The sequence below is a fragment of the Bidens hawaiensis genome, unplaced genomic scaffold (assembly GCF_021521415.1).
Source record: "Bidens hawaiensis isolate Kalapana, Puna unplaced genomic scaffold, B.hawaiensis_p1.1 tig00003004_1, whole genome shotgun sequence".
Taxonomy (NCBI): domain Eukaryota; kingdom Viridiplantae; phylum Streptophyta; class Magnoliopsida; order Asterales; family Asteraceae; genus Bidens; species Bidens hawaiensis.
The window spans coordinates 1,050,392-1,065,012 of record NW_027491161.1 but is presented as its reverse complement, the minus strand read 5'-3'; the positions used below and the strand labels follow the sequence as shown (position 1 = coordinate 1,065,012).

Below are 14,621 nucleotides of genomic sequence, written 5' to 3'. Positions count from 1 at the left end.
TGCTGTCTTTTGGTTGTTACAATATGTCATGTGGAATAATGTATCCTTTCTAGTGGGATGTGTTACTCCAACTTGCCTTTCTTAGATTCATCGGTGAGATTATTGTTATCTAATAACCTCTCTCTGGTTTGAAATATAAGTTTCTAGTTAGTTCAAGGAGCCATTCCCACTCGTAGTAAGGTGATTAAGGTGTGAAATTAGAGGTTACGGGTTCAAACTGTAAAAGCTGGGGTGGTAAGGTAATTAAAGTGTGAAATTGGAGGTTATGGATTCAAACTCTATAGAGTGTAAAAGCTTAAGTCGTTAAATAAAAAATAAAAAAAACCGTAGTTCAAGGGTTTTGCCGTTCTAGTATGGGGTGTTTATTTTTCTGATCTATACTTGAAAAATCGGAACTTTGAATGAAGCTGAACTTGAATAACAGGTTGAGTTAATTCTGGTTATTCGAATAGATTAAACTGAAATTCGAATTCAGTTTTTGAATCGGATTCGAATTTGGAAATCTTGAACCGAAGTGGCTGAGCAACCGGGATTTGAATAATAACTTTTATCGTTATTTGAATAGATTAAACTGAAATTCGAATTGAGCTTTTAAATGAAATTCAAATTTTGAAAATCTTGAGCCAAAGTTGTCGAATAACCGTGATTTGAATAGTAACTTTTATTTATTTTATAGTAACTTTTATTTATTTTTTAAATCCTTTGAAAATTTATTTTTTGTAGTATTTTGTTTAATTTAAATAGACCCGAATTCAAATGAGTTTAAATGGATCGCCTTTTCGAATCTTATTTGACTACAAACTTGCTTTCAAATTTTCAATTTCGAGTAACGGTTAGTAAACCGAAAACTTGACTTGATGAACACGCTAGGTTCTAACAATAAATATCAACCACTCTTAAACTCGCGAAAACATTTTTTTTTTTGGGGGGGGGATGTTTTTACGCTTATGATTCCTTCATCCCAATTTCTTCTCCTTTTCTTCGCAAGTTTTTCTCTTGATTTGGGTGGTGTGTGTCGATCATGTTTCCCAACCACATACCCTTCAACCTAAGGAGGATGCCTGTGGTGGCGGTGAGGCAGTTAATACCTAGGATTAAAAGAATAAGAGTCGGTTTTTAAAGTTTCGTGGACACCCTTGCTGACCTCCACCGTGGATTTCTGCTATTGTTCCTTGGGTATCGTCAAAATTCAGGTGACCGACGTTTGATGGTGGCCGAAGAAGACATCCAAAAATATATGAGAGGAGGTGACTAGGTGATGAAGGCTACATTGGGGTTGGTTTAAGAATTTATTAAAAGTTTTTACATTGTTCATTAAATTTGGTCATAATTGTCACTATTTTTCCTAATAGGTAAAAAGATAGAACCAACACTAAGCCGACATGAGAGAGGAGCAGCGGGTGTGGCGTGAAGTCAAACGCGGAAAGAATTTCGGCAACGGTGGGGCTCAGAAGGAAACATCGTTCTATGTTACTAACATCCCTAACGGTGCTTCAAAATCTAGTTTGTGGGAGGCGTTCAAGGATAAGGGGGTAATGTCTGATGCCTATGTGGCGAAGAAGGATGTTGGGGGGAAATAAGTTTGGTTTTATTAGATTCAAAGGGGTGGGTGACGCTTCAAGGTTTGCGGAGGCGATATCGGGTACGAAGATCGGCGCAGCGGTGGTGACAGTTTCGGTAGCCATGCATGATAAAGGGGGAGTTGCAGTAGGTCATATTAGAGGTCCGACGCCGCCAAAGGTGGGTTATCAAAACAAAGTGAGTAAAAAAAGGGTGGAGTTTCAGACATCTGAAGAAAAATCGGGGATTTCATATAAGGAAATGGTGGAGAAAGGTGGAGGGATAAAAGGAGTAGGTAGTAAAAAAGAAATTGCTTTGGAGTCACCAAGTCTGTGTTATCCGAGTCAGGCGATGGGCAGGGCTGTGGTGTGTGAGGCGAAGGGGGTCCGAGAACTTTGTGAATCAAAGGTGTGCTGCGAGAGGTGGGTTTCCTTGACACGGAAATTTCGTATATTGGTGGTCTTAAGGTGATATTTATCTTTAACAATCAGTTCCAAGCAATGGATTTCTTAAAGAACCACGTAGATGCTTGGGAAAAGTTCTTGGTTTAGGCATTTTTATGGAACGGCCAAGAGATTCCGTTTGATCGTGTGGCTGGTTTAAAAGTGGTCGGTTTACCGATAATGCTCCGGGACAGTTCCAATTATGACAAAATCGTAGAACTTTTCGGTACAAAAATTTTCCCATCGGAATTTTCTTGGCAGGTAACTGATAACTCGGCTGGAGATTGTTTCGTTTTGACAAAAATCGGCGGTCGAATTCAAGAGGAAATTACGGTAAGTGGAAAGGTAAGGAGTACCCGGTGTGGGTGTCGGAGGAGATGAAGACTTGGGTTCCAAGTTTTTGTGAAGATTAATCAGTTTCAAACTCGTGTGACTCGTCATCTAGAGCCTCTATAACGGGTCAGGGTAATGAGGAAATGGAAGATGGTGAATTCCGACCGGCCTCAACAAAAAAAAACAATGGGGGTAGGTCGTCGGAAAACGATAAGCTGAAAGGTGTTTCAGGGGAGAAGACGGAGAGTCTAGTCGGCAAGCCGGTGAATGGTTTTTTTCCCATGCATGTTGAGGAGGAGCATGCGTGCATGGGGAACTTGGAATCTTTAATGGAGGGTGGGGTCCACACTTCTTGTGAGGGACATGGAAATTTTAATAATATCGATGGGAATTTAATTCAGAACATGGGCCTTATGTGTACTCTAGCCTCAAGGAAAAGGTCCAGCCAATGGACTTGGAGAAAAATTTACAATTAGACAAAAATGGGGTGGCGTTCCTTGATTTAGATAATGTATCTAAAGAAAGGGTGGAAGAAAGCAATCAGGTTTAATCAGTGGCAGCTATAGAAGAGGATCTTCAAACCGGTCCTATACCTAGGATTGGGGAGGAGGTGTGACGGATGTTGTGAAGGAAACAGAGGAGACGATCAAAGTAGGGGAGAAATTGGGGGTTTCATTGGAAAATCATAGATCAGAGGTCAAAGCGATAATTGAAGGTGAAGGAGGTCAGTTGGTTTCCCAATGAATTTTCTCACTGTTAATATTAGGGGGGCTGGTAAATCCAAGAAAGCCGATTGGATTCGCGGGTTAAAAACCAGTCATGGTGTGCAGTTCTTGTGTATTCAGGAGACAAAAGTTTCAGAGATAGCGCCGTGGAGGGTTAATAGGTTTTGGGGAAGGTCGGCTTGTGAATTTGATTCAGTAGATGCAGTCGGCCGCTCCGGAGGTATTATTAGTATTTGGGATCCATCTTATTTCGATGTGGTTAGCTCTCGTAAAAATCGCAGATTCCTTGCAATTAACGGGGTTATCAAACCGCTGGGTGTGTTCATTACTATTGTTAACGTTTATGCCTCTAATAATCCGGTAGAACGAAAAGAATTATGGATTGAACTTCTGGAGATTAGGAGGCTAGCTGGTGATGTGTGTATTTTCTTAGGTGACTTTAATGACGTAAAGGAACCAGGTGAAAGATTAAATTCTGAGTTTGTTGCCTCCAACGCTGCTGCTTTTAATTCGTTTATTTTAGAGGCTGAACTTATGGAGTTCCAGATGGGAGGAGGTTTGTTTACTTATATTTCATATAAAGGGGATAAGTTTAGTGAAATTGATCGTGTTTTAGTATGTAAAGAGTTCATGGGAAAGTGACCACTTGCGTCTCTGGCTTTATTGGCGAAAGATTGTTCGGATCACATGCCTCTATTGTTGTCTTCAGTGGCATCTGACTTTGGGCATATTTCGTTCCGTTTTTATAACTCTTGGTTGGAATTGGAAGGTTTCGAGGAGTTTATTCGAGCTCATTATAGTTTGTTTAGGTTCTCCGGCCCAGCGGACCTTGAAATGACAACGAAACTAAGATGGCTGAAATATAAAATTAAAAGGTGGCTGAAGCAGAAACGAACTTTAAATGAAGGGCTTTACGAGGAAAACAAAAGAATTATTCGGTCTATCGAATCAGACGGTGAAAGTAGACCTCTTAGTTCATCGGAGTTGGATCATTGAATGGCGTGTATTAGTTTTGTTAAAGAATTTGAAAAAATGAAATATCGGGATCTTAAGAAAAAGTCGAGGGTTCGTTGGGCTTCGGATGGGGATGAAAACTCTAAATATTTTCATGGGATAATTAATTCTAATTTAAGCAATAACCGTCTGCATGGCTTTTTGGTTAATGGGCTTTGGGTGTCTAATCCGATTATTATGAAGGATATGGTGTTTGATTTTTTTGCAAAAAAATTCGAGGAACCGATGAGAAATCGTCCGAGTTTGGTTTCAAATAATTTGAAGAAATTAAGCGAGGTGGAGGCTAATGGGTTGATTGTTCCTTTCAGAGTTGAGGAGATTAAAGATGTCGTTTGGGAGTGTGCGGGGGACCGTTCACCTGGTCCCGATGGGTATAACTTCAAATTTTTGAAACGGTTCTGGAGTTGCTTCCAAGGAAATTTTGTAAAGATATTATATGAGTTTTTCGTGTCAGATTCCTTTAGCTTTGGGAGTTTTCTTCCTTCATAGCATTAATACCCACGGTAAATGACCGGATTTCATTGGCTAATTTTCGCCCTATTAGTTTAATAGGCTGCATTAATAAGGTGATTTCTAAAGTGTTGGTGGGGAGACTAAAGGCTCTAATAGGAGGGTTAATCTCGAAAGAGCAGTCGGCTTTTCTAGCAAACCTTTGTATTTTGGATGGCCCTTTGATATTGAATGAGGTATTTGTGTGGTTAAAAAGAAATTAAAGGCGTGGCATATTTTTCAAAGTAGACTTGGAGAAAGCTTTTGACACGCTAAATTGGAATTATCTAGATTCGATTATGGAACAAATGGCGTTTCCGATCAGATGGCACTCTTGGGTTTTGTCTATTTTAAAAGCAAGTCGGGCCTCAGTGTTGGTAAATGGGTCACCTACCCGAGAATTTCAATGTTTTCGGGGCCTTAGACAAGGTGATCCACTATCTCCTTTTCTGTTCATCATTGCTATGGAAGGTTTGTCGGGGATAATGAAGTCCGCTGTTGAAAAGGGGGTGTTTTCGGGGCTGAAGCGTGGGGAGGCGGGGCCGGTTTTATCTCATTTCCTATACGCGGATGACGTGGTCTTTGTTGCTGATTGGAATGATTGTAACGTGTTGAATCTACGCAGAATTCTAAGATGTTTTTACTTAGTGTCGGGATTAAAAATGAATTTATTCAAATGTAGAATCTTTGGAATAAAGGTGGGCGGGGCTGAATTAGCGAGGATGGCTACGTTATTACGTTGTAAGGTGGGTTCATTTCCTTTTCAGCATTTGGGTTTACAAATTGGCGCTAACATGAATTTAATTAACTCGTGGGATCCAATGGTAGACTTGTTTAAGAAGAGACTTTCTCGATGGAAAGCTAAAAACTTATCATATGGGGGTCGAGTCACTTTGCTTAAGTCGGTTCTAAACTCTCTCCCTAAGTATTACTTTTCGCTATTTAAAGCGTCATTGGGGGGTTTTAGAAAAGTTAGATCGATTGCGGAGGATATTTTGGGGGGGGGGGATACGGTAGAAAAATCAAATCTCAATTGGGTGGCTTGGGATAAGGTGTCAGCTCCGGCTGAGTATGGAGGGCTCGGTTTTGGATATGTTGCGAGAAATAAATGTTTCCTTGCTAACAAAATGGTGGTGGTGGTTTAAAAACGAAAGAGGTAAAATTTGGTGGAAGAGCATATGGTCCTTTCACCACTCGTCCAGGTCGTGGTCTTGTATCCCAGCTAGACTCTCTTGGGCAGGTCCATGGAGGCAGATCGGTAAACTTTCACTGGATTTTCAACAGGCCAGAGTATAGTTAGATCAAATGTTTCGTTATGAAGTGAAAAATGGAGAGAACACATGGTTTTGGTTGGATTGTTGGTTAAATGCTTGGCCTCTGAAAGACCAATTTCCAAACCTATTTTCACATGAAAAGTATAAAAGTGCGCGGTGGCTGACCGTCTATTCATGGTGGATGGGGTGATTTGTGGTACATGGTATTGGAGTAGAAACCTAGCGGGTCCGGTTCTCGAGCCTGGTAACGACAAAGTATTCTAGTGCGGTGACCCCTCAGGTGAGTTTTAGGTTCGCAATCTTAAAAATATATTGGTGGAGAAAGATCTAGTCAAGCCTGTTTCTGTTTTTAATTGGAATAATTGGATTCCGAAAAAGGTTTGTTTTGTGGCTTGGCGAGCCGTACTTAATAGGCTGCCGACTTTTCAAGCTTTGTCTAGGAGAAGTATTCCAGTAAACTCTACCGAGTGCCCGGTTTGTGGTAGGGAGGAGGAATCGGCTGATCATATTCTCTTTTTATGTGAAGAAGCTCAAGCGGTGTGGTGCTTGATTTCCCAATGGTGCAAGGTACCTCCGATTTATGCTTTTAGTGTTCAAGATTTGGTGGAGCTTCATAGGTACATGTCGGTTCCAAAGGATAAAGCAAAAGCTTTTCATGCGATATGCCTAATTACAATGTGGTGCATTTGGAAGAAACGGAATGATCGGGTCCACAACGGGGCCCCGGTTCATGTTCAAGGCCTATACGAAGAGATTAAATCGCTAAGTTATCTGTGGATCAAGCATAGATCCAAAAAAAGAGTTACTTGGGAGGATTGATGTAGGTTTCGGTTGTAATTCTTTATTTGTGTTGCATGTTTTTGCTTTTGGTGGTGAGGCTTAGTTTGTATTTTCTTTCTATGCCTCCGGTCTTGTTGGTTGTATTTCGCGGTTCTAGCATCTTGCTAGTTTAATAAAAATTTTGTTGGTCGTTCAAAAAAAAGGGTAAAAAGATAGAAAGTACCTAACTTAATGTTAAAACTAGACAAGGCAGCGAAATTGAATGAGATTGACAATAATCATAAATCCTTAAGGTTTTAAATGCATAATAATAATAATAATAATAATAATAATAATAATTTATTATTATTATTACTAGGTTAGATCCTGTGTTACATACGGACGGAAAATATATAAAACTTCATATATATATATGTGTGTGTGTGTTATATACATTTTAATGAATTGTAAACGATCTAGCATTATTATTATTATTATAAGGTATCACATTTTTCTTTTAATTAAAAGAATCTAACACACAAAGATAAATAGAGAAAAATAACAATGTAAAACATAATTCTAAGTTATGCAACATATTTTTAAGTTATACCATGAAACAAAAAAGACATATTAGTTAAAACTTCATCATCTACTGAAGTCATATTTTGTAAACTATAAAACATAAATATGTAGATGTTGTAGCATAAGTTGTGTGTTATAAAAACTATTTTTATTGAAATTATAAAATATTTAGTACATAACATAAAAAATGCTAAAAATATGACTATAACAATGAGATATAATTATAATTTCTATTAAACCGCGTGTTTAATAAAACAACAATATAATTCAAAACTCGTGACTTAAACCACCATTTCAATCCAAACATCCATACATCCAGTCCAAATGTTCATAAATAATTTCTCAAAATCCAAAAAAGATAAATAAAATAAAAAAGTCTCAAAATTTAAAAAAATTACAATGAAAACATTAAGTGTCATTAACTCAATAAATGATGATTATAATAATTTATTTTGAAATTTTAATGTTTAAAATTAATGTTCAAATTAAAATGTGAAAATTATATAAAATGAAAAATTGATAAGTTGGAAGCCTATATGAAAATGCTAGTTGAATGTCATATGAAAACCTTGTCTTAATTTAATAGTATAGTAAGATAAGATTATTATTATTATTATTATTATTATTGGATGAACTAATAGAGAGGGTGAATCAAATAAAGAATTTGAAAATAAAAATAAAAGAAATAAAGAATCTGAATATAAATATTAGATATTAAATTAAATAATTTATTGTTAGAAGATAATCTTTAAAATTAGACATAAAGTTTTTATTATTATTATTTGTTTGAGTATTATTAGGAATTGAAGTTTCAGTATGAAACGAATTCGTATTAGTATAAATAAAGGTATAGTGTCATTGTATTTTGTTTGGTTTTAATACTTAATAATATTGAGATAGTCATAGTAACTTACTATAAATTATTGGTGTTGCTCGTATTACTCGTTCGATCTATTTAAGTCCTAACATATTTGGGAAAAATAAAGTAAATGCTAAAATTGTTTAAATTGTCCCTGCCAACATGTAGAGCCTTACCCAGTCACCTACACCATTCTGTTTAGAATTGGATCTGGTTATCTACACACCTTTAACTTATCCACACATCCTTTCATGTGGGGTTCCAAATGATCGTATAGCCCATATACGATCGTATGTAGGGGGTGCGAGTTTTAAGAGGGTGTATGAATATCATATCCCTTAGAATTTTGTGGTGGGAAAAGTGGAATGCTGAAGTCTCTCACATTTGGGAAAGATGGAAGGGTTTGTTAATACAAGATTATTTGCTTTTATTGAATTCATCCCATTAATTTATCCAATAATATTCTGACATGCAGTGTTAACTAAACGCTAGCTGTACACTCGTTGAAGCCCGTTGAAGCCACCCAGGCCTAATGTGGTTCAGACGAATGGTCTCTTTAACGAATATTATGTTATTTTAGATATAAAATAATAAGGTAAACTAAATAATTAACCATAAAAGCTAAAAAAAAATCCAATCTATGTTGGTTTAATATAAACTGTTACATTAATACAAGATCATCGGCTCAAGTGTTAACAATCCATAAAAAAATTACGCTGATCCATATCTTGATTTCACCAGGCCCAAGTGTCCTGCCCAGTTTCTTTTACCATCTTGATTTGTTTAAATAACTTATGCATACACTAGGCCCAAGTGTCAGCCCGGTTTCTTCTACCAATTTAACATATTAGGGTATTGTTTTGGTCAAAAATTACACTTTGATTTTGAGGTACGATTAGGGGTGTTTTACAGGTTAGTTTTTCGGGGTTTGGTTATTCGGGTTTCAAAGTTTTAAATCCAGACCCGAAACCCAACCCAAATCTCTCATGATTTCTTCGGGTTTGGGTTTTTAGGGTTGAATTAATCGGATTTTGGTATCCTAGGATAGAAAGCTGCATTGAAAACATTTGGATGTAACATATTCGTCTTTACTCGTAAAGTAAATAAAGCAATAACAAAACAAAATAAACTGATAAAACAACCTGAAAAGAGTAAAATTTAACAAAGTTCAACCATAATAAACAAGACCGACATAATCGTCTTCAATATGCCATGACTAGGGTATTAAATTATTGTTCTCTTTAGTCATAAGTTGAAACATTAATGAACAATTAAAAAATCGATTCCTAATAGGTGGAATGAGAATAGTCGATTTGGACTAAATTCAGATAGCGTCAGCGGTTAAGGCTTTCCCTATAGTACTTAAAAATATATATGGTTTTAAAACTAAAAGTTATTAGGGTTGAGTCCCTAGAATTAGGTACCAAGAACCAACCCAAATTACTTCGGTTCGGGTTCGGGTTAGCCTTTTCTCGGGTATAGGTTTCTCAGGTCAGGTTAGTCGGGTTTGGGTATGGCTTTTCTCTGGTTGGGTTTCGGGCAAAAGTGACAACCTAGGTACGATGCTTGGATGCGTAAAATGAATAATACGTATATAATGAAAGTGAAACAGTGATGTAGTGAGGAAAAACCCTTGATCCTTAAAAGGATCTCCGTCAAAAAATCTCGGGAGGGAAAAACTATCCCAATGCCTCAAAGTTATTAAGTAGAAATCGGTTATTACAAGGTTAGAGGTGCTTATGATTACTGCTATAAGTACAAGAGTGTGTTCATGGTGTGTGTGTGTGTTGTGTCTTATGTTATCAAAACCACCCATACATACATATATATATATATATATATATATATATATATATATATATAGGGTGGAGTTATAATAAGAAGTGGAGTGTGTGTAAAAAATGTAGAAAGTAATATGGTGCGTTAGATTTGATGATCTGATGGTCTAGATGAAAAGTGTGTTTTTTAGGCGGTGTGTTTTATTTTAATACTTGTTTTATAACACTCCAGGGGCATATTCGTCCAGTGTGTTATAATTTTTTAACACAAGACCAAGAACATCAAGAACAATAACACACTATGTTGAACAAAAACGCAATAAACATCATACTAATGCATCAACTTTAAACACTCCACGACACATTATTCCTCTTTGGCATTTCATCAAACAGTTGGCGTGCGAGACACTATGTTGAACATGATGAACAAAAACAAAATAAACATCATACTAATACATCAACTTTAAATACTCCACGACACGTTATTCCTCTTCCACATTTCATCAAACATTTGGCTTGAAACCTCCACTTTCCCCAACTTCACATACCCGTTTATCATCGCAATCCATGTAACAACATCCTTATTCAAACTTATTGTTAAACAAACAATTAATCATTCTGTGCACCCGTGCACCGGAGCCCGCCATCACCACACTAAAGGTCACCGGTCCTCCGCCGCACCACCACAAATAAACAATAACAGTTGAACACGATGGTGGTGATAACGGTGGTACCTGAGGTTGAAGACAACAATGACGATGGTTGTGGGGATAAAGACGACTGCCGGTGAGTCGAACCTGGCGGTGGTAACTTCTGGTGGTAGCGGCTAGCTTGAAGAGAATCGTCGGCGGCAGTTGAATTAGAGCCGCAACAGTCACCGCCGACCACCACGATTTACCGATCTAAGTAATTGAATTAGAGCCGCAACAGTCACCACGATCACCAGCGACGGCGACGGTGGCTGGTTGAATGGCGACGGGGCTGGTTTTTGGTTCAGGTTTTGTTGAACATGAAGAAAAATTTATATTGTTGGTTGGTTCAAGTTTTGTTCTTGGTTGGTGTGTTTCTTGGTTGTTGAAGGGATCCAGAATATAATGTATTGAGTTTTGATTGTTGAAGAATATTGTGTGTGTTTTAATTGTTGAAGAATATGCAAAAGATAATGATGATAACTAATTTGCTAAATGAATTCTATAATTAAAATATTTCATTTTTTTCCGATCCTACCACTATGTATCTAACGGTCCATATAACTTCTTACACTTTTTATGAAATAATCACTTCTTATTCTAGCCTTGCTCTCTCTCTCTCTCTCTCTCTATATATATATATAGACTAAGTATAAAATGAAAACCCATTTGAGTTGTAAAAACTCTAAAAACTCATTTCTTAACCACATGTTTTTAATTAATGTTTAAATCTTGTGGTCCACAATTAAAGTGAATAAAAAATGTATATAAATATAAATTTTTTTCTCTTCTGAAAACATATATAAAAATTAGTAAAAAAATCTTAAAAAATAGCAAAACATTTTTTTGTTTCGATGTTTTGTATTAAATCTTACAACATATATTACATGTAACAAAAAAAAAAACGATGTTACATAGGGTTTTCACAACTCAAATGGGTTTTCATTCTATACTTCTTATATATATATATATATATATATATATATATATATATATATGAGAAGTATAGAATGAAAACCCATTTGGGGTAAGATTAAAATGAAAACACATTTGAGTTGTGAAAACCCTATGTAACATAGTTTTTTTTACACACATAATATATGTTGTAACATTTAATACAAAACATAAAAAAATTAAAAATTGTTTTGCTATTTTTTAACATTTTTTTTACTAATTTTTATATACGCTTTCAGGAGAGAGAAAAAGTTATATTTATATTTACATTTTTTATTCACTTTAATTATGAAACACAAGATTCAAACTTTAATTAAAAACATGTGATTGATAATGGATTACTAGAGTTTTCACAACTCAAGTGGGTTTTCATTCTAACCCTTCCATATGTGTGTGTGTGTGTGTGTGTGTGTAGAGGGAGATGATCAAGAGAAAACTCATCTTTAGAGAAAACTTAAAAACTCCTAAAGAATTATTCTTAATTAAAAATAAAAAAATATTTTCAAATTTTTGTTTTTGCCATTATTCTTATATTTTCTCACCATTTGCTCAAAAAAAATAAAAAAAATTAAAAAATAAAAAAAACCCGCTTTAATGCACATACGTATTACTGTGCGATACCGTTGTATTACACATGTGTATTAATATGTACTTTTAAGTTTAATAGTGTATAATTGCATATATTCAATATTTGTGTATTGTATATATGTAGTAGTGTTGTATTATATGAAAAAAATAATAATAAAATAAAAGTTGATGTCGTGCACATGTGCGTTAATGCTGTATTACATATGCGTACTAATGTGTATTCGTTGTGCGTATTAGTCTTATATTGCATATATACAATAGTGTGTATCAAATATGTGCAATAGTGTTGTATTCTATGCAATACAAACACTTTTGAATATATGCAACACACCCTATTACACATGTGTACTACACCAACGAGGTTACCGACAAGGTTTTTTTGAACCAATAACAACATATAAGAATAATGGAAAAAAAAAGAAACTTCAAAAAAAAAATTTAAAAAGATAAAAATAGTTTTTTAGGAGTTTTTAAGTTTTCTCTTTAAGATGAGTTTTCACTGGATCCCACCCCTATATATATATATATATATATATATATATATATATATATATATAAGGTAAGGTTAAAATGAAAACCCACTTGAGTTGTGAAAACCTATGAAAACCCTATGTAACATCTTTTTTTTTGTTACATGTAATATATGTTGTAACATTTAATACAAAACATCGAAACATCAAAAAAAAAAATGTTTTGCTATTTTTTAACATTTTTTTACTAATTTTTATATATGTTTTCAGGAGAGAGAAAACGTTATATTTATATTTACATTTTTTATTCACTTTAATTATGAACCACAAGATTTAAACATTAATTAAAAACATGTGGTTGAGAATGAGTTTCTAGAGTTTTCACAACTCAAGTGGGGTTTTATTTTATACTTAGCCATATATATATATATATATATATATAGGGTTAGTATCATTTCAGAACTGTAAAAAAGTTAAGAACTTCTAGGAACTCATAAAAACCAAACATTTTTTTTAAATTTTTTTCATATAGTAACATTGTTTAATACTAGTTTTACCATATTTTATATATAAATTTTTTATTACATATATAAATCACAAGTTTACATATATGTAAAATTTATGTCATAACAAACTTGCATATATGTAAAAAAATTTAGATGATATGTGTAAAAACTAATTTTCATAATTGTAATCGTAAATATAGATATTAAAAATGATAAAATTACAATCAAATAACATTAATATACAAAAATTTCTATAAAAAACGTTAGTTATTAAGAGTTCCTTCAAGTTCTTAAATAATTTAATTTAGAGTTTTGTAATGATACTCATCTTATATATATATATGAGTTGAGTTATTTTACAAAGGCCAACAAAAATGAGAAGTGTGAGAAACCATATTTGATTGACATGTGTCAAGTGGAGACCAAAGTTAAAAGGGTATAAAAGTAATAGTATATATTTTCTCTCTCCGCATGCAAGTTACATGTCAATTCACCCGTCATTTTAAAACGTCCATAAGTTTATCATATTGTAACATCTCGGATTTTCAAACCCGTACTTGTTTGCGTATAACCCGACCCGAAACATTTTTAGGTCTTTAATATTAATCAAAATCAAATATTTAAAAGTAATTAGGTTTCTAATAATTCACTTTAAACCCTTGTACTTTAAATCATGTTCAAATCATTAAAAAGTTCATTTAATAACCAAGAACCAAACTATAGAGACCAAATCTGCCAATTAGTGAAACTCCACCATAGGGGCCGGAGCGCCGCGCGGGCAGACCCCCCCACTCCCGTCGCGTGCCGCCTTGGATGACTTGCACCGATCGTTTAACTTGATTTCGTTTCCTAGTTCGTTTATGGCATGAAATCGTTAATTTTAAGCGTATTTGAGTGAAGTAAGGGCCAAGTAATCGTCATACAACTAAAATATCATTCCCAACTCGTTTCTTACTGCCCAAGATCAGATCTTCATGAATCTTTTCATGATTCATTCCTTTAAATCGTGTATACTTGCTTAAACGGGCCAAAAGCCCATAATTAGTTCGTTTATGTAATCTCTATATAAACAACCCTTAATCTCCTGCCATAACACTTTACACAAACTCTAGAGAAGTCTCTCAGCAGTCATTAGCCTCTGCCCAGCCCGTATTCTCTCGGTTTTTGCTTATTTGGTTGAAGACACAAGCCTCGACGTTTTACTTTTCTTATACGTTGAACTTTGACTTCCGTTTCTTATCAATCCTTTCACTTTCCGGGTAAGTTGTAAACTGTAAAATCGTTCATACATATTCTCTAGTCAATAACCTTCAATCAACTTCTGAGATTGAATGGTATTGACTAGTCAATTGCTTTAAAACCCATTAAAGGGCAAAACAGTCAACAAGTTTGACTTTGCGTTTTCTCATGCTTCTGGTCGGATTCAACGTTCGGCCCAGAAGAATTTTATTCTCGAAATATAATTTAAGGATACTGCCCAAAACCCGACTCCCGACTCGCTGTTCGGATTCTGGTTAGTACCAGCTCGCTTAAATGTTTAATTCAACATAACTAGAGTTCTACTCATCCGTTTGGATTGATTCCAGTGGCATTAAGTT

At 35.0% G+C, this 14,621-nt stretch overlaps 3 protein-coding genes across 3 annotated transcripts; all 3 read left to right on the top strand.

Moving 5' to 3' along the window:
* The first annotated feature begins 3,076 nt into the window (after positions 1-3,076).
* Positions 3,077-3,703, top strand: LOC143621967 (uncharacterized). Its single transcript, XM_077093233.1, has one exon. It carries the CDS (start codon positions 3,077-3,079, stop codon positions 3,701-3,703), a length of 627 nt encoding a protein of 208 aa, XP_076949348.1.
* A 354-nt stretch (positions 3,704-4,057) lies between these two features.
* LOC143621966 (uncharacterized) lies at positions 4,058-4,564 on the top strand. Its single transcript, XM_077093232.1, has one exon. The coding sequence runs from the start codon at positions 4,058-4,060 to the stop codon at positions 4,562-4,564; it is 507 nt and encodes a 168-aa protein (XP_076949347.1).
* Positions 4,565-6,012: 1,448 nt separating this feature from the next.
* Positions 6,013-6,657, top strand: LOC143621965 (uncharacterized). Its single transcript, XM_077093231.1, has 2 exons — positions 6,013-6,093; positions 6,217-6,657. Exons 1-2 carry the CDS (start codon positions 6,013-6,015, stop codon positions 6,655-6,657), a joined length of 522 nt encoding a protein of 173 aa, XP_076949346.1.
* The last annotated feature ends 7,964 nt before the right edge of the window (positions 6,658-14,621 follow it).